A 20,209-nucleotide genomic window follows, 5' to 3' on the forward strand; every position below is an offset into this window, starting at 1 on the left:
CATCCATGTGCTTATCCAAGGATTGTTTAAATCTCCCTAATGTGACTGAGTTAACTACATTAGCAAGTAGAGCATTTCACACCCTTACCACTCTGAGTAAAGAATCTGTCTCTGACATCTGTCTTAAATCTATCACCCCTCAATTTGTAGCTATGCCCCCCTTGTACAAGCTGATGTCATCATTCTAGGAAAAAGACTTTCACTGTCTACAGCTGGATGTTACAGCTCCAGAACTCCAGAGCTACCGATAAAACCTAACACACTGTGTGCCTTCTTAACAGCACTATCAACCTGGGTGGCAACTTTCAGGGATGTATGTACATGGACTCCAAGATCCCTCTGCACACCCACACTATCAAGAATCTTTCCATTGACCCAGTATTCTGCCTTCCTGTTATTCTTCCCAAAGTGAATCATCTCACATTTATCTGCATTGAACTCCATTTGCCACCTCTCAGCCTAATTCTGCAGTTTATCCAAGACTCCCTGCAACCTGTAACATTCGTCCAAACTGTCCACTATTCCACCGAGTTTAGTGTCATCTGCAAACTTACTAACCCATCCACCTATGCCTGAGTCTAAGTCATTTATAAAAATGACAAACAGCAGTGGTCTCAAAACAGATCCTTCTGGCAAACCTCTAGTACCCAGACTCCAGGCTGAACATTTTCCATATTTACCTTTGCTTTCTCTCCACAGATGCTGCCAGACCTGCTGAGTTTCTCCAGGGGTTCCTGTTTTTGGTCCAGGATTGGATGTTAGCCATTGAGAACATACTTAATGAGGCCTACTCCTACCATAGTCCAAAGCCTACCGTTTGATAGATGGAACCTGTCACAAGAAACTTGGTAGTGACTGCCCGTGTTTCCCACTCCCTTGGGCGATCTTGCTCCATTTGGGAACCATGATGGAAGGTGGCAGTAGGTGGCTTGAGTAGGTCATTGTGGAGTAATAGTGGTTTCAAACAGCGTGTGAGTAGTTTTCAGCCCCCAGATGCATGCTGGAGTGATGCTTTCAGGAAGCCAAGAAGGGTTGTTCGCCAGTGGTTTCCAGTTATGATGCACAACATTGAATGTTGAACAATGAGACCTAGGGGTGCAAGTGCATAGTTCTTTGAAAGTGGAGTTGCAGGTAAGCAGGGCAATGAAGGAAACATTTGGCATGCATGCCTTCATTGGTCAGAACATTGAGTATAGGAGTTGGGACATCATGTTGCGGCTGTAAAGCATGTTGGTGAGGTCACTTTTACAATACTACTTACAATTCTGTTCACCCTTCTATTGGAACGATGTGATTAAACTTGAGAGGGTGGAGAAAGGATTTACACGGATGTTGCTGGGACAGGAGGGTTTGAGTCATAGAGAGAGGCTGAATAGGCTGGGGCTTCTTTTCCCTGGCAGTTGAGGGGTGACGTTATAGAGGTTGAAAAGATCATGAGGAGCATAGATAAGGTGATTGCCAAGATCTACTTACTAGGGCGGGCAAATCCAAAACTAGCGGGCACAGGCTTAAAGTGAAAGGGGAAATATTTTAAAAGGACCTGAGGAGTTATTTTTTCAGAGTGGTGCATGTATAGAATGAGCTGCCAGGGGAGGTGGTAGAGGCTGCTACGATTATAACATTTAAAAGGCATCCGGATGGGTATACGAATAGGAAGGGTTTGAAGGGATATAGACCAAATGGGACCAGGTCAGATTGGTATGGACAAATTGGACTGAAGGAGTTGGTCCTCTGCTCTATGACACCAAGATATATATGTGATGACCTGTGCCAGATAATGAACAGTAAGTAGTCTATTTCAGAGTACAGCAAAGCAAGTAGTTAGATCCGGAATGCTGTGGCACCAGTGCCCAATGTAATTCCAATAAGTTTGGTTAACAGAACTGAGTTGTGAACATCAGCAAAGTACAATTGCTGGATTGCACTGGGTACCTAATCAGAGTCAAAGTGCTTCCAAGGACCTTGGCACTGAACATCTGAGTGCCCTTCAGATGGCAAGGATGAAAATCATGCATGATTCCTGTTCCAAATCACTTCCAGTGATTTAGGTTGCACATGTGCACGTGTGATTTTCTAATGGAGCTGCAATACAGCTAAGCTGTGTGGTTTCATGGACTTTATTAGCCTTCCAACAGTCAGCAATTAAGCTTCGACGTAGAAAGTGGACATTCCATTGAGTGAGTGTGAGAACTACATGCCTGCAGGTGTTCCTGTCGTGAGGAGAGACAAGGAAGCATTTGGAGTGGGAAACAAAAATTATCAATAATCTGTAAGCATAGCACATCAGAGAAAGATAAACTTAAGGAACAGAGGCTATTTTACTCCTCAGAGCAGTGGATCATATTAAATTCACACAATAATGCATCTGAATAATGTGAAGTATATAACAATGGATTGATGTTTAGAAGCTTTCATTACATTTCTTCCAGGGCTTAATGTAAGGATCAAACTGGATTTGACATTGTTTGACCTATCTGCAGCACTTGACATGATTTGACTACACCATTCTGCTCCAATGCTTCTCCACCATGGTCCACTTGGAATTGAATGCACATACCTTGCTCTGTTTATCTCATTGTAACATTGGCAATGGTACCTCTTTATGTTTTCCTATCATTATCTCTGGTGTCCTCAAAGGATTTATCTATGATCCCTCCTATGTTATATGCTGCAACATCATCTGAAAACACTACAGCAGTTTCCACATGTACTGTGACAGTACCCAGCTCTCGTTGACCACTGTTTCTTTTCAAACTTTCTTTCGCCTTTAACAGATGGTATATCTCGCATCCATTAATGGATGGGCAGAATTTATTTTCCAATTAAATATTTTGAGGATTGAAGTCATTATCTTTGATTCCTGCAACAAACCCATTCCTAAACCTCCAAATCTCTCATTTCACTTATTTTCTGAAGCTAACTAGACTATATTTATCTTTTGAAGATATATATAACTCTAAGATAAGCTTCTGACTACCTGTCTTCACCATTACTAAAATGACCTATTTTTACCTCAGTAACACCAACTGACTATACTAGTTTCACAGCTCAACTGCCACTGAAACACTCATACATGGCTTATTTACTTCTAAACTTGACCACACCATTAAACTCCAGGTCAAACTGCCGTATTCCATCCTCGATAAGTTTGTGGTCATCCAAATTATTGCTGCTCAAGACCTAATTTACAGTAAGTCTATTCACTCATATCACTCTAGACTCACTGACCAATTCAGGCTCTGGATTAAGTGATGCCTCAATTTTAAAATTCTTAACATTGTTTTCAAATCCATCCATGGCCTTGTTCTTCCCATTTCTCTCATCTTTTCCAGCTCTGCAACATTTGGGAGCAGTTACAAATGGGAGGGGGCATGTCCTACAGGATTCTCTTCTGGTAATGCTTTTATTTATTCTACGATTTACCACCTGATTCAATCATGTTTGTTAGCACATTAAAAGAGGGACACCCTTTTGAATTTGTGCTGATGATACCTGTAATTTCAGTTCTAAGACAGATTGTGTTGGAAGTGGGATTTTCTCTTTGCATTGGGAGTTTTCAGTGTTATGAAGGATTGTAGTAGTATAGCATTTATTCAGTTCTATCAGAGAACTTTATCATTCCTAACTGGTCAGTATTGATTAGCAAAGCATTGAGCTGTAGAATATAATCTTACTAGTTATTTTTTTCTGCCAGTGTGAGGAGCAATGAAGTAATTGTGACTGGGGAATGTGAAAGAAGCAGACACAGCTGTCCTCAAGAGTGCATAAGGCGACAGCTGGTGGAATTTGGGTCACAGTGACATGTCTGAACATACATCAGATCTGTGTACAGGCTTAATTTTCACAGCATGACCTGATCTGTGATCTTATTGTCTTCAGTGCCTTGAGCAGTGACAACTCCTCCGTCTATAAGCAAAGTAACTCAGGAAGGTATCTGTTTGACATAGAACATAGAACATTACAGCGCAGTACAGGCCCTTCGGCCCTCGACATTGCTCCGCCCTGTCATACTAATCTGAAGCCCATCCCACCTACACTATTCCATGTACGTCGATTTGCCTGTCCAATGACGACTTAAATGCACTTAAACTTGGTGAATCTACTACTGATGCAGGCAAAGCATTCCATACCCTTACTGCTCTCTGACATCTGTCTTATACCTATCTCCCCTCACTTTAAAATTGTGTCCCCTTGTGTTTGCCGTCCCCATACTTGGAAAAAGGCTCTCCCTGTTCACCCTATCTAACCCTCTGATTATCTTGTATGTCTCTATTAAGTCACCTTTCAACCTTCTCTCTAACGAGAACAGCCTCAAGGCCCTCAGCCTTTCCTCGTAAGACATTCCTTCCTACCAGGCAACATCCTAGTAAAAGTCCTCTGCACCCTTTCCAAAGCTTCCACATCCTCTTTATAATGTGGTGACCAGAACTGTACACAATACTCCAAGTGTGGCCGTACCAGAGCTTTGTACAGCTGCAGCATAACCTCCTGGTTCCGGAACTCAATCCCTCTATTAATAAAAGCTAAAACACTGTATGCCTTCTTAACAACCCTGTCAATCTGGGTGGCAACTTTCAGGGATCTGTGTACATGGACACCGAGATCTCTCTGCTCATCTGCACTCCCAAGAATCCTACCATTAGCCCAGTACTTTGCATTCCGATTACTCCGGCAGAAGTGTATCACCTCATACTTGTCCACATTAAACTCCATTTGCCATCCCTCAGCCCAGGTCTGCATCCTATCTATGTCTCTCTACAACCTACTACATCCTTCATCACTATCCACAACTCCACCGGCCTTAGTGTCTTCCGCAAATTTACTAACCCACCCTTCTAAGCCCTCATCCAGGTCATTTATAAAAATGACAAACAGCAGTGGACCCAACACCGACCCTTGCGGTACGCCGCTAGTAACTGGACACCAAGATGAACATGTTCCATCAACTACAACCCTCTGTTTTCTTTCAGCAAGCCAATTACTGATCCAAACTGCTATGTCTCCCACAATCCCATTCCTCCGCATTTTGTATAATAGCTGACTGTGGGGAACCTTATCGAACGCCTTGCTGAAATCCATATACACCACATCAACCGGTTTACTCTCATCTACCTGTTTGGTCACTTTGTCAAAAAACTCAAGATTCATTACGCACGACCTACCCTTCACAAAACCGTGCTGACTGTCCCTGATCAGATTATTCTTTTCTAGATGGTTATAAATCCTATCTCTTATAACCTTTTCCAACACTTTACCAACAACAGAAGTGAGACTCACTGATCTGTAATTACCAGGGTTGTCTCTACTAACCTTTTTGAACAAGGGAACCACATTTGCTATCCTCCAGTCCTCGGGCAATATTCCTGTGTACAATGATGATTTGAAGATCAATGCCAAAGGCTCGGCAATCTCTTCCCTTGCTTCCCAGAGGATCCTAGGATAGATCCCATCCGGCCCAGGGGACTTGTCTATTTTCACACTCTGCAGTATTTCTAATACCTCTTCCTTGTGAACCTCAATCTCTTCTAGTCTAGATGCAAGTATCTTCCTCGCCAACATTTTCATTTTCTATAGTGAACACTGTCGAAAAAAATATTTATTTAGTGCTTCCCCTATCTCCTCTGACTCCACACACAACTTCCCCAATCCTTGATTGGCCCTAATTTAACTCTTGTCATTCTTTTATTCCTGACATGTGAGACACTGACCAGCAAATATATTTATGTCCTGCTACTGAGATTAGTGGTGGAGGGAGTGGATGCTTATGGATGTAGTGCCAATCAAAAGGGCTGTTTTGTCCTCGATGGGTTCAAGTTTCTTGCATGTTGTTGGAGTGGCACCCATCCAGGTATGTGGGGAATACTCCATCATACTCCTGGCTTGTGCTTTGTAGATTTGAGGAGTCAGGAAGTAAGTTACTCACCACAGTACTCCTAGCCTTTGACTGATTATGTAGCTACTGCATTTATTGATGGTCCAATTCAGTTTCTGGTCAATGGTAACCCCCTCGGATCTTGAACTTGACATTCAGTGATGGTAATGCCATCGAATGTCAAGTTCTAGTGATTAGATTGTCTCTTTAATGGAGCTTGTCATTACCTAGCATTCTCATAGCACCATTACTTGCCGTTTTCCAGCCCAAGCCTGGATGTTATCCAGGTCTTGCTACATTTTGGCATTGACTGCTTCTGTACTTGAGTTGTGAATGGAGTCGAACATTATGTATCTGTCAGTGAACATCCAACTTCAGAACTTATGATGGAGAGAGGGTCATTCATGAAGCAACTGAAGATGGTTAGGCCTGGGATACTATCCATGGAACTCCTGCAGAGATATCCTGGAGTTCAATTGACTTGACCTTCAGCAACCTTCTTCCTACATGGCTTACATGCTATGGATGATTAGAAAAAGATTGGTTTCAAAGATGTAATTAAGACCTGGCTGCTTTTTGCCAGTAGCATGGGTGGGCTTATAATTGAAACAAACAGAGAAAATGCTGTAGAAACCCAGCAGGTCTGGCAGTATATGTTACTATTTTGAATTCAGCATGATTCTTCTTCAGAACCGTTCGGAAGAAGAGTCAAACCAGACTTGAAAAATTAATTTTTAAAGAAGTATCTTAATTATACTGTCGACACACACTTGTGAGAAAGCTGATCTTAAATCATTGTGAATTACTTAATTTTTACGAAATAGTTGCAGATAATTTGGTTGGTTTCTTCGTGTTTTTAAAAATATCAAACGTTTTAGTGTATTCTATAACGCTTGCACCTAAAAGAATCAGCAGAATTTTAAGAGGTTCCTTGGATGACTGCAATCAAATGTGGTTACCTGAAACTTAAAATAGTTGTCCATTAGTTCAGCAACATAGCCAGTGTCTTGGGTGAGGACAGTTTTCAAATTGATAAAATGCACAAATGACCCTGGAAATGCACAATGCATTGGATATACTTTACATTAGAAATTCATCAATCACTTGTGTAGATTTTCAGGGAAATTGCCCTCAAGAAATGGTAACTAATAGCACCTCCAAATCTTCATGTTTATTTTGAACTCTAATTCCATGCTTTCGCTGCATGTTCTCTGCATGTGGAGGAGAATTCTGCTTTGCAATTATAGGACTTCACCTGCAATCATAGAATCCCTACAGTGTGGAAACAGGCCATTTGGCCCAACAAGTCCACACTGACCCTCCGAAGAGTAACCACCCAGGCCCATTCTCCTACTCTATTACCATTTACCCTTGACGACACATCCCTGAACACTATGGGCAATTGAAGAAGGGCCTGTGCCCGAAACGTCGAATCTCCTGTTCCCTGGATGCTGCCTGACCTGCTGTGCTGTTCCAGCAATAAAGTTTCAACAATTCACCTAACCTGCACATCTTTGGATTGTGGGAGGAAACCGGAGGAAACCCATGTAGACACAGGGAGAATGTGCAAACTTTTCAATGACAGTTGCCCAAGGCTGGAATCGAACCCAGGTCCCTGGCGCTGTGAAGCAGCAATACTAACCACTGAGCCAATGTTCAGAGATATCGTGCAGATATAGTATAACCATTAAGTTGGTGATTTATTTAAGCCATAGCTTGCCAAGGGAGACCAGTGCCTCAAATATGTATTCCTAATATTGCTACAATTCAGAAAATGTGTTGCTGGAAAAGCGCAGCAGGTCAGGCAGCATCCAAGGAACAGGAGAATCGACGTTTCGGGCATAAGCCCTTCTTCAGGAATCAACAATTCATCTTCTACCTTATTAAGAGTGCTACAGGTTAGAAATCTTCTGTGAAGACTCAATCAAAGCTTTAAAATTCTAACTTGGATTTTTCTGAGAGCTGCTGCTGCTCCACCACCATAACTTTGTTCAATGTCGAAGGTTCCAAGTGTAGAATGAGAGCCCACATTTCATGCTTTTATTTTAATCAAAAGGCTTGTTATATACACTTTGACCAGCTATTACACTACACATTTCTCACTACTTGTAAGCACTTGCAGCCAGAGTCAATCATGCTTCGTTCTGCATTGATGGAACGGGGACTGTCCTTAGCTGGAGAGTTTGAGGGCTTGAGGAGGAAGAGTGTTTCACTTGACGTTAGGAAAACAGTTTAAAGGTAGATGCTTTTTTATATTAAGTCTCTCAGGCATGCGATGTTGCTTTCTGCATTGCTAACTCTCAAATCCCATTTGCTAAAGCTGCTGATCATTGCAGGTGCCATGTGCGAGAGCGTTGTACACGTATGGAGGCCAGAAGCCAGGAGACCTCAGCTTTAAAAAGGGTGACGTCATCCTTCTCCGTAGGCAAGTGGATGAAAATTGGTATTATGGGGAAATCAATGGAGTTTGTGGAATTTTCCCTCTCAATTTTGTTCAGGTTATCCATCATTTACCTCAGCCTCCACCTCTCTGCAAAGCTCTTTATGACTTCAATCTGAAAGAAAAAGACAAGGAAGCTAACAAGGATCTGCTGCCATTCCTCAAGGTACTGTCAACATGATTTTTGCAAATCATTAAGAGGTTACATGACAATGGAAATGGCTTAAAACACAACAATATCCATGTACTAAAATGTCAATGGGAACTAATAATACATGACCATTTAAAAATCTTTAAAGGGTGTTCTTCATAAAATAGCTTCAGTTGGAACAATGAAGATGAAATTGCCTTTCGTGAAAGCAACAAAAGGATAATAGTGAATCAACAATTTACAGCCTTTTCCATTGACTGCTGTTTCTTTCTATTAAATGATTTGAATTAGTATGACTTGGTTACTATTGTGTGTGTACCTTCCTTTAAGAGATCTCACTTTGAAGAACAAACACATGCTGTTTGTAGACAATATTATGTCCCTGCCTGGCACTTAGTCTGCTATGGGCCAGCAAGCAACACAACAAAAATCAGTTTGTTTATTGTAGCTTCTGCTCCATAATTTATAATACCGTTTTAAATAAGCTAATGCACAGAGGTAATAAATCCCTGATGACCAATTGATTATCAGACCACTATAATTAACATGACAGTTATGAGATCACAAAATATTAGCATTTTATGAATTAGGATTTTGGGCACAAATCGCACACTCCATGTAATTTAGATCAAAGTAAATTCATTGTGTATTGGGGAATTCATTTATGACAGGGAATGTTCCTTTACAGGGTATTATTGTATTATTATATTTCAAGGACTGCAATTTCCCCTCCCACCTGATCAACAATGCCTTCCAGTGCATCCCCTCCACTTCCCGCACCTCCACCCTTGAACCCCACCCCTCAACTGCAACAGGATAGACCACCACCCCCACCCCCGCCCCCTCCCCCCGGTCCTCACCTTCCACCCAATTAATGTCCGGATACAGTGCATCATCTTCTACCACCTACAGTCTGACCCCACCACTAGAGATATATTTCTCTCCCACCCCTACTGGTATTCCACAGAGACCATTCACTCCACAACTCCCTCTTTAGTTCCATGCCCCTCACCAACCCACCCTCCACTCTCGGCATCTTCCCTTGCCACCACAAGATGTGTAAAACCTGTGCCCACACCTCCCTCCTCACCTCCATCCAAGACCCCAAACGATCCTTGCAAATCCGGCAGAGAAATTCCTGCATATCCAAACACCTCATCTACTGTGTCCGTTGCTCTCAATGGTGTCTCTTCTACATTGGAGAGACAGGATGCCAACTTGTGGAATGTTCCAGGGAGCATCTCTGGGACACATGCACCAAACAATCCCACCGCTCTGTACCTGTACACATCAACTCACCCTCCCAATCTGCCAAGGACATGCAAGTTCTGAGCCTCTTCCACCTCCCAATACTAGCCACCTGATGCCTGGAGGAAGAACGCCTCATCTTCTGCCTTGGAACACTCCAACCACACGGGATCAATGTCGACTTCACCAGTTTCATCATCTCCCCGCTTTATCCCAGATCCACCTCTCCAATTTGTCACCGCCCTCTTGAACTGTCCTCCCTGTCCATCTTCATTCCTACCTATCCGCTCCACCCTCCATTCCAACCTATCACCATCACTCCATCTGCATTTACCTATCGCTTTCCCAGCTACCTCACATCCAACCCCACCTCAACCTTCTTATTTATCTCTCAACCCCCTTCACCCACCCACATTCCTGATGAAGCGCTTAGGCCCAAAACACTGATTCTCCTGCTCCTTGGATGCTGCCTGACCTGCTATGCTTTTCCAGTGCCACACTTTTCAACTATTTTTATATTCATGCCTCCGTATTGGATGCATGACTTATGAAGCACATTTGTACTCCGGTGAGAACTCCTGCTTTATAACATTTCCTCACCAGGAGCACCTCCAAGTCTTTGATCAATGTTAAGCTCATGGTGAGTTTAATGAAGTTTTCAAACTTGTCTTCCAGAATGATATCCTAAAAGTGATCCGGAGAGTTGATGAAAACTGGGTGGAGGGAAAACTCGGAGATAAAGTAGGAATATTCCCCATTTCATTTGTTGAGGTGAGTAACCCTGGAAATTCTCCTCACAATTGATTGCATTTGTATTTTCTTTATCAGTTCAGTTGATCTTGGTCAGGAATGTAATTTTCTTTTTAAAAGTGGACCAATGTTTGCATTTGTGAAGAAAAATCCATGAACAAAGGTATCTATCCAATGACTTCCATTATCAGATAACTTGAGTCTGAAAGCATTGCAGTGAAAATGTACACATAGCCTTTTTAATGTTATGTTTGACAAGCACATCTTTCACCTTACGATACACAATTAGTAGAACCTCTTATTCAAGGCAGATCTGAACTCATCTTTGTAAAAAAAAAAGAGGCACACCTTGTAACTTAGAACTGTCCAAAGCTGAAGCTATCACCGGAGAAGCTTGGGATATGCTAGGTTTGTGTGTTTTTCATAATTATCTGTCAGTCCAATTTAAAAATGCAGCGTCCAGTCCACACTAACAATTAATATAGTGTGCACACTTATCCAGTCACTCATTAATTTGTTTCCTCTACCTCTTAGTTGTATAATCATTTCTGAAATCGCCACAATCTTTATACAACTATTTGGAGCTATTGTTTGAAGCCTTGTTGAGACATGCACATTTCACAGTTAAAGGGAAATTATTTGCATTGTAACGTTTTTATTTTACAGAGCAATCCAGTTTTCCATGATTAACATTTGCTTGACTACTCCTAAACAGGGAAGGATTGCCTTATTGATTTTTCTCTTGTTCCTTCAGCATCAGGTTATACAATTACTAGCAATGAATTGTGATTACAAACACACACATGAAGAGAAGGAGTAGGTCCTGTTCTACCACTTGATAAGATCATGGCTGATCCGACTGCAGCCTCAACTCCATTTTTCTACTTACCCAATTCTCTTAGACTCTTGGTTGACAAAGGAGTTAATCTAACTTTACCATAAACATAGTCAAACATCTGGTTTTCAGTACATTCTGAGAAAAAGAAAAGAATTCTATTGATTAAAAACTCTCTGGGAGTAAAGAATGCCAGGTATTTAGGCTTCTCCTTTTTCTCTTTGTCTCCATTCTGAGTGAAGGACCCCTTATTTTTAAACTGTGACCCCCCAGTTCAGGTCACTCCCACGAGAAACATTCTCTCAGCGTCTATCCTGCCAGGTCCCCTCAGGATCTTATATGTTTCAATAGGATCACCTCTCATTGCTCTAAACTCCAACAGACACTGGCTTACCTATCTGATTTTTCCTCATAAGCTAACCCCTTCATCCAAGCAATCAGATGGGTAAACTGTTTTTGAATTACTGAATCAATAATAGTTCAATATTATGATCAAGATGGGGAACCCTATCTCTGACCCTGATCAGTTTTAAGAATTACCCACTGACCTTTGGATGTCTTCTGCACTTGACATTCCTGAACAGAATCTCTTGTTACAAACTGAACCAGAAGTCCAGCAGCAAAGCATGGTCCCTTTGCAGCATTTAGTGGGCCTTGTCCTGTGATCTGAACATCCAGCAGCATGATCAGCCATTTCAGTAGCTTCTCTGAAAAGACTACGTATGTCAGAAATATATGGGGTTAAGGTGCCAATTGGGTGAGGAGGGCATTGTGCCATGGGTCAGACACATAGTTGGAATGCCAGTTGGTAGGGTAAAAGTAGCATGGTAGTTGGAGTGGGGTGCCAGACATGGAAATGAGAGTTTTTAGTGAGTTGGTGTTGGCTAGTGGCAGGATTGGTGGTGGGGGTGAGGGGCGGCAGACATGTGGTGTCAAGACTGTTCCCAGATCAGAGGTTGACACTGGGAGTTGAGTTTGGCAGGATTGGAGGTAGTGAGGGTGGAATCATGTCTGGTTGTTGCAGGTGAGTGAGTGCCTGGTGGTTGAGGATCAAGGGGTCTGAAAGGATTGGGAATGTATACTTTGTGGAATCAGATTTGAGTTGGGTGTTCATTTTAATTGTTATAAAGAAGCTAGAGTAGGTTTTAATTTAAACATTCCTGGATAACTATTAAGCTTAACATTTTTTAATTCATTCTTGGAACATGAACATCACTGGCTAGCCATTGTTTATTGCCTGTCCCTCGTTGCCATTGAAAAGGTGGTGGAGAGCTGCCTTCTTGAACCACTGCAGTCCTCATGCTGCAGGTAGCCCCACAATGATATTAGGGAGGGAATTCCAGGATATTGACCCAGCAATAGGAACAGCAATATATTTCCAAGTCAGGGTGGTGAGTGGCTTGGGGGCAACTTGCAGAGGATGATGCTCCCATGTATCTGCTGCCCTTGCCCTTATAGTTGGAAGCTGTTGTTTGTTTGAAAGGTGCTGTCTGAGGATCTTTGGTGAATTTCTGCAGTGCATCTTGTAGATAGTACACACTGCTGCTACTGAGCATCAGTGGTAGAGTGAGTGGGTGTTTGTGGATATAGTGCTGATCAAACAGGCTGCTTTGTCCTGAATGATGTCAAGTCTTGAGTGTGGTTGGAGCTGCACCCATCCAGCAAGTGGAGATTATTTCGTCACACTCCTGACTTGCGTCTTGGAGTTGGTGGACAGGCTTTGGGGATAGCGAGTTTTGAGAAGATTTGTAGTTCAGGATGAGGTTCTGGATGTAAGTTTGCTCACTGAGCTGGAAGGTTCATTTTCAGATGTTTCGTCACCATACTAGTAACATCATCAGTGAGCCTTCGTTGAAGCACTGGTAGTATGGATCACGTTTTATTTATGTGTTTAGGTTTCCTTAGATTGATGGTGTCATTTCCTGTTCTTTTTCTCAAGGAGTGGTAAATGGGATCCAAGTCAGTGTGTTTGTTGATAGAGTTTCAGTTGGAGTGCCATGCTTCTAGGAATTCTCGTGCATCCCTCTGTTTGGCTTGTGCTAGAATGGATGTGTTGTCCCATTCAAAGTAGTGTCCTTCCTCATCTGTATGTAATGATACTAGTGAGAGTGGATTGTGTCTTTTTGTGGCTAGCTGATGTTCATGTATCCTGTTGGCTAGTTTTCTGTCTGTCCAATGTAGTGTTTGTTACAGTTCTTGTAAGGTATTTTGTAAATGACATTAGTTTTGCTTGTTGTCTGTATGGGGTCTTTCACGTTCATTAGCTGCTGTTTTGGTGTGTTGGTGGGTTTGTGGGCTACCATGATGCCAAGGGGGCTTTGGGGAGTCAGGAATTGGGTTACTCGCTACAATATTCCTAGCCTCTAACCTGCTCTTGTAGCCGCTGTGAGGCAGAGTTAAAAGCCTCTGAACTCTCCGACTTTAATGGGCCCTTTTGGATGGTCCTACGTGTGGGGAAATTACACACTGGACAACTTAATTTCCTTGGTGATTCATACAGAGTCAGCTGCATTAGCAATTTCATATTGTTCCAACAGACAACTCCAGTGCTGCTCCAACAATTCTCTGGCTATCAGAATATCAGGTGCATTATAATATTTCTCCAAATAAGAAAATTTACCATACAATACAATATTAGTTAAAATTTATAGAGTAGTGGGCCAGCTCAGAAGATTTGCAAGGCTGTATGCTACAGAGCCGAGCGACATTCTTCCATGCTTTAAGATTCATCCAGAGGGCTCAAAGTACGTGTTAATCACTCGATGTACATATCAATTTCTTGTCTCCCTTATTATTACAGAGGTAATATTAAAATAATAATACCTTTGTCAAAATAACTGCGAGGGAAATGCAATACGAGTGCAATATTTGTATGTAGCCCATACCACAATTTTCACTATGAGCTAGATGCAGCCTTACAGGGAATGTGGGCAAGTGATAGGATGAATCTTCTCAGAACTGAGGTGAAACATCTCATAGTCTGTTTGCTCAGCTTCATTGACAAATAGTTTGGAGCAAGTTAACTGCATTGATCTCTCTGCCAGGCTTTGATATCCAGGACCCAAAAAGAAAGAAGTGAAAACATTCTTTCTTTTATAAAAAGAAACACATTAGAGTGAAAGAATGTAAATAAATTTCTAGAAACATTATCTACATGACACATTCATTTTATGTTCTATTTACATATTTACGTAAGTATGTGGGTAAAATATGCTCTATTTACATATTTATGTAAATATGTGGATAAAAATAATTCACCCAATTATTTCTTTCTCTTGTCTCCTACAGATGAACTCAACAGCAAAACAGTTATTAGCAATCAAAAGGCCAGATGGGAAAGATGGCAAATGTCAAGGCAGTGTGGCAGTGACTAATTCGAGCACAGCGATCAAACGCACAGAGACAGGGAGAGTGGCTGCTAAAGACACTCGCCACACAAGTGCAATGAATATACTAAACCGAATCTCCCACCCATCTCCATCCACCCAGCCCTTGCAGATCAGTTCGCCAGTGCTGATTAGCTCTAGTAACCCAGCTGTTGTGGCCCAGATTGCAGAAAGAAGGAGTCCATCCAGTCCCACCAGCAAGGTATCACTTTTTTGCTTTATCTCAAAACTCTTGGTGCCAAGATGGAAAGTGTTCTGAAATCCTGTGGCGGTGTAAAGCAATATTGAATCTAGTTAAACTGTCTTAGGATGCTTACTGCAAATTGGATCAGTCCTTCATTTTATCAGAGTTGAATAGCACTCCATATAGGCAAGGGAGTCCTTCTGAATGGAGACCTGTACCCGCCCACCCCCCCCCAACCATTGCCACTAAAATTACACACAATGGGAATGATGGCAAGAATCCCAGAATCAGCTCCTGCCAACCAATTTTAAAAAGCCTCGGTCCATCCTCAGGCGGACAGAGGGATGAACATCCAGTGTAATGACTTTATCTGTTTTAGTCAAGCACAGGCAGTGGTAAAAAGAATTTTGCATTTATAAAGCACCGGTTATGTCTCTCGAGTATTATGCTGACCCTCCGTCACAGTTGCCTTGTGTACAAATGTAGCATGCATTTTGTGCTTAGTCAGACACTCCAAACACGATTACGATGAGGCTTTGATCTTCAAAGTAAAGAAAGCCAAGCTATGAAAGTAATATTGACTTGGAAATTGTGCAAATGCTTGGAAATATTACAACAGAACCTCTAACACCTACTGAAACAGATAGTTTTGCTGTAGTGTCTCCAACTCCTTGAAGGTTTTTGCAGAGGGAAATAACCTTCAAGGGTGACTACCCACACACAGGAAATCCGCAGAGACTCTTTGCTGCCGTGGTCAGTATCTCCTGCCCTATTCCAACTTTCTTGAGAACATTGGTGGTGGTGGGTCTCCTCCTTCAGCCTCTGCTGTCCTGGTAAGGGTGGTGTTCCCACAATCTATTAGTGAGGGAGTTCTGGAATTCTGGCTTTGTGTAATGAAGGACTGGCAAGAAATGCCTATGTCAGTAAAGTACATGATTATGAAAGATTTGGAGCTGGTGATGTTTCTGTGACCTTGTTACTGCTTTTCTCAATGTTGGAAGTCGGTGATTGCAGGGTGGAATGTTCAGGTAGCTTTCAGCTTGTCAGACTGCATATCTGATATCTTGTGCTGAAATGAGCAGAAACTTTATCCACTTAGATACTGGGATGGTTGAAGTCATTGACTGTTCGCTCGGACAGTAGAATAGCTTGAGTCTTGTTTGCCGATTGGAATTGCAAACTGTTTTAGTTCCACCATTTGTGAGGTTAACTAATACAAACACATTTTGCTTTTACAAAAGTAGGTAGAGACAACAGCTTCTTAACTAGAACATAGATTGGACAAATTGCTGCTGTAACGATCCAGCCTCAACAGCCCTCTGTGGTAAAGAATTCCACAGATTCACAACTCTTTGAAAGAAACAATTTATTCACATTTCTGTCTTAAATGTGCAGCCCTTATTCTGATGTCCTCTGATCCTAGACTCTCCCACAAGGGGAAACAATCTTCCTGCATCTAAGAATGGTCCAGACATCTACTTTAAGAACAGAGCTTTGATATAAACTTGATATAAAATAGCATCTCATGATACGTTTTGGATTGCGATCCCTTGGAACAAATGAGGAGTAGCGTGCTGCTAAGCCAACCAAAACCCCCACCAGGTTTGTATTGTTAACCAACACAGTTTGGGAACCAGACGGTTTCCTAACCAAGGAGAAAGTGAGGACTGCTGGAGACCAGAGTTGAAAAATGTGGTGCTGGAAAAACACAGCAGGCCAGGCAGCATCCGAGGAGCAGGGGAATCGACATTCCGGGCATAAGCCCTTCTTCAGGAAAGAGGCTGGTGTGCCAAGCGGGCTGAGATAAAAGGTAGGGAGAAGGAATTTGGGGGAGGGGTGCTGGGAATACGATAGGTGGAAGGACATTTGGTTTCTTAACCAAACCAGACTGGGGGCCTGTTTGGTGTCAAGGTGTATACGGTGCTGAAACACTAATAGATTGTGGGAACACCACCCTTACCAGGACAACAGAGGCTGAAGGAGGAGACCCACCACCACCAATGCACTCAAAGTTGGAATAGGGCAGGTGATACTGACCATGGCAGCAAAGAAGTCTCCTCTGGTTCACTGTGTGTGTGTAGTCACCCTTGAAGGTTACTTCCCTCTGAAAGGGTGAATACTTAGTGACATAAGCACATCCATTATAATGATGTCTTATAGACTTCTGACAGGAAAGCTTAGGATGTTAAGGATGAGTCTCATGGTCTAGTCTACATGTGACCCACAGCAATATGGTTGATTCTTAACTAGCTGCAGTTCAAGGGAAATTAGGGGTAGGCAATTAATGCTTTATTGTAATTCATATTAACTTCCCAATAAAAAAATCCTTGCTGTGCATATTCTTTAAAGCTGTATTAGGGCAAATTTGGGAATTTGCTGGTTTAATCAAATTTTCACATTAGTGACATCTCTGGGAGGACTGGGGCTTAAATTTCAGCACACTACCCCAGTAAACCATGACAATTTGTCCCAGTCTAGAATGTGAACGCATAATTAAAATTGTCTTATCAATGCATTATTAAAGGAAGGCTGCATTGTCTTTGGCTGAACTGTTAAGATAGATTCTGTTCAGGTGAGATTGAATATTGTATGAATTAGTTGCAGAAGGTCTTACTCTTTTCTTGATATCCAGGCCAGTATCACCAATATCCCGTGAAAGAATAAAGATAGAACTGTTTGCTTTCCTGTTCTTTTTCACAAACACCTACATATATAAATACTAAACAATGACAACAGTTCAAAGAGCTAGGTTTGTCACAGTCAATAGACTTCCAATGGTTTTGCAGATGACTATCACCCTGAATTTCTATGCCTCCGAATTGTTTCCTGTGGGAGCCAGTGGCATCACCAAAACATCAGATTGCTGTGTTTGGCTGCATCAAGGAGATGACAGGAGCCCTGTATGCCATGAGAAAGGACTTCACAAACTTCTGTCTAAACAGAGAGGCACAGAGGAACTGTGCATGTGTTTTTTTTCCAGGATCACATGCTTTCTGGTATCCTGGCAGCAGCTGCCCTTTTTTCTCTGATGTTAGTAAATTGTTAACATCATGTTCTAGCCCACAATAACAGTGTGACTGTTCAGCAAAAGGGCTTAGTCCCTCTGCTCTTGACTCCCTTCTGTGACTTGTCCAAATGTGGGCAGTGCTCATACAATGTGAGTAATGTTGCGACCAAGAATATTACGAAGGAAAGCATTAGCTCTCTAAAACTATTGTTTAATTCCTCACGATCATGCTTCACAATCTCACTGCTGGCAAATGGCATATTTAGCCCAATGTTTTGGTTTCAACGGCATGTAGGTGTAATATCGAAAAATATGTGAGGTGAATAGCAGACTCTTCAGCTTCATGTATAAACATGTTTGAGAAAATTCTAAATGAAATAGATTTTTAGCTGTGATTTGTATCCGACACAACATACATCACTTATCATTCAGACTGTGTTACTGTTAAAGGAATAAACTGAATGGACAGTATCAGATTGGTTTCGCCCCTATATCTGGGTTCGTTACAGTAAAAATTGTTTAGCCAGCTTTTGAAATTTTTATACTTGAGCAATATCAAAGAAAAGTTCCTTTTAAAATAAGACCTGCATTTACAGAATACCTTTCCGTGTCTGTCATAGAAATCTCAAAACATTTTGCACTATGAGTCACTTTGAAGTGCAGTAACTTGTTTAGCAAATAGAGCAAAAACACATCTTACACAGCAAGTTTGCACAGGCAACATCGAGGTGAATGTTCAGTGAATCTCTTTGATGGTGTCAGTCAATGGAGGATTATTGGCCTGGATACCAAGAAAACTCCAAGACCTTCTGCAACTAATGTCATACAGTACTCAATCTCACCTGAACAGAATCTATCTTAACAGTTCAGCCAAAGACAATGCAGCCTTACTTTACTAATACATTGATGAGACAACTTAAATTATGCATTCAAGATCTAGACTGGGACAAATTGTCATGGTTTACTGGGGTAGTGTGCTGGAATTTAAGCCCCAATACTACCAGAGTTGTCACTAATGTGAAAATTTGATTAAACTAGCAAATTGCCCAAATTTGCCCTAACACAGCTTTAAAGAATATGCACAGCAAGGTTTTTTTTCATTAAGTGAAAATATGAATTACAATAAATCTATTTTCAATTGGCCGAGTGGTATTATCACCAACTATTAATTCAGGCAATGTCCTGGGGACAGAGGTTTAAGTCCTGCCACAGCAGAAGGTAGGATTTGAATTCAATTTTAAAAGTTTGTAACTAAGTGTCTAAAGGTGACCATGAACCCATCTGGTTCACTAATGTCCTTTAGGGAAGGAAACTACCATCCTTAACTGGTCTAGACCCCAGAACCACAGCAATGTGTTTCATTCTTAAACTTCTCTCTGGGTAATTACGGATGGGCAATAAATGCTGGCCTGGTCAGCAATGCCCTCATCATGTAAATGAATTTTTAAAAATGTCAAGAAATGAACTTAACCCTGTAAATTTTAAACCGTGCCTCTTTTTAACAATTCCCACATACATACCAAGAGGCAAGGCACCAGTGTTATGGCTGGGTAAGAAAAGAAATGTCAGCAAAGCACAGTTCTGGCACCAGCATTGTAGAACTGAACTGAAGCTGAAACATGAACTCTGCTATCTCTCTACAGATGCTGGCAGACCTGCTGAGTTTTTCCAGTAATTTATGTTCTATTTCTGATTTCCAGCAACGCAATTCTTTTTTTTATATATTCAAAGTTGAGTTGGACAGCTTTTTTGCTTGACTAGGGAATCTAGGGCTGTCAGGGTTAGGAGTGTTGGTTGTGTTGAGGTGACAGTCAGAATCAACCATGATCTTACTGATCTTAGAATTAAGGAGAATCCAAAGAGTTTTTACAAATACATTAAGGACAAAAGGGTAACTAGGGAGAGAATAGGGCCATTCAAAGGTCAGCAATGCGGCCTTTGTGTGGAACCGCAGAAAATGGGGGAGATACTAAATGAGTATTTTGCATCAGTATTTACTGTGGAAAAGGATAGAGAAGATATAGACTGTAGGAAAATAGATGGTGACATCTTGCAAAATGTCCAGATTACAGAGGAGGAAGTGCTGGATGTCTTGAAATGGGTAAAGGTGGATAATACCCCAGGACTTGATCAGACATACCCTAGAACTCTGTGGGAATCTGGAAAAGTGATTGTTGAGGTATTTGTATCATCGATAGTCACAGGTGAGATGCCGGAAGACTAGAGGTTGGCTAACGTGGTGCCACTGTTTAAGAAGGGTGGTAAGGACAAACCAGGGAACTATAGTCCAGTGAGCCTGACTTCGGTGGTGGGCAAGTTGTTGGAGGGAATCCTGA

General features: G+C 41.8%; 1 protein-coding gene across 5 annotated transcripts in view; it reads left to right on the top strand.

Moving 5' to 3' along the window:
- The window catches only part of LOC122556519 (E3 ubiquitin-protein ligase SH3RF2-like), a 67,712-nt gene that overhangs the window by 30,527 nt on the left and 16,976 nt on the right, over positions 1-20,209 (top strand). For 3 of the 5 annotated variants that reach the window (XM_043703251.1, XM_043703250.1, XM_043703252.1), the window contains exons 3-5: positions 8,209-8,478; positions 10,387-10,482; positions 14,585-14,884. In XM_043703251.1, coding sequence (XP_043559186.1) covers positions 8,209-8,478; positions 10,387-10,482; positions 14,585-14,884 — 666 coding nt within the window. Of the gene's footprint in view, positions 1-3,332; positions 3,395-8,208; positions 8,479-10,386; positions 10,483-14,584; positions 14,885-20,209 lie in introns of all 5 variants that reach the window. The other 2 variants (XM_043703253.1, XM_043703254.1) reach the window with 2 other exon arrangements.

This window comes from Chiloscyllium plagiosum, chromosome 14 (genome assembly GCF_004010195.1).
Source record: "Chiloscyllium plagiosum isolate BGI_BamShark_2017 chromosome 14, ASM401019v2, whole genome shotgun sequence".
NCBI lineage: Eukaryota > Metazoa > Chordata > Chondrichthyes > Orectolobiformes > Hemiscylliidae > Chiloscyllium > Chiloscyllium plagiosum.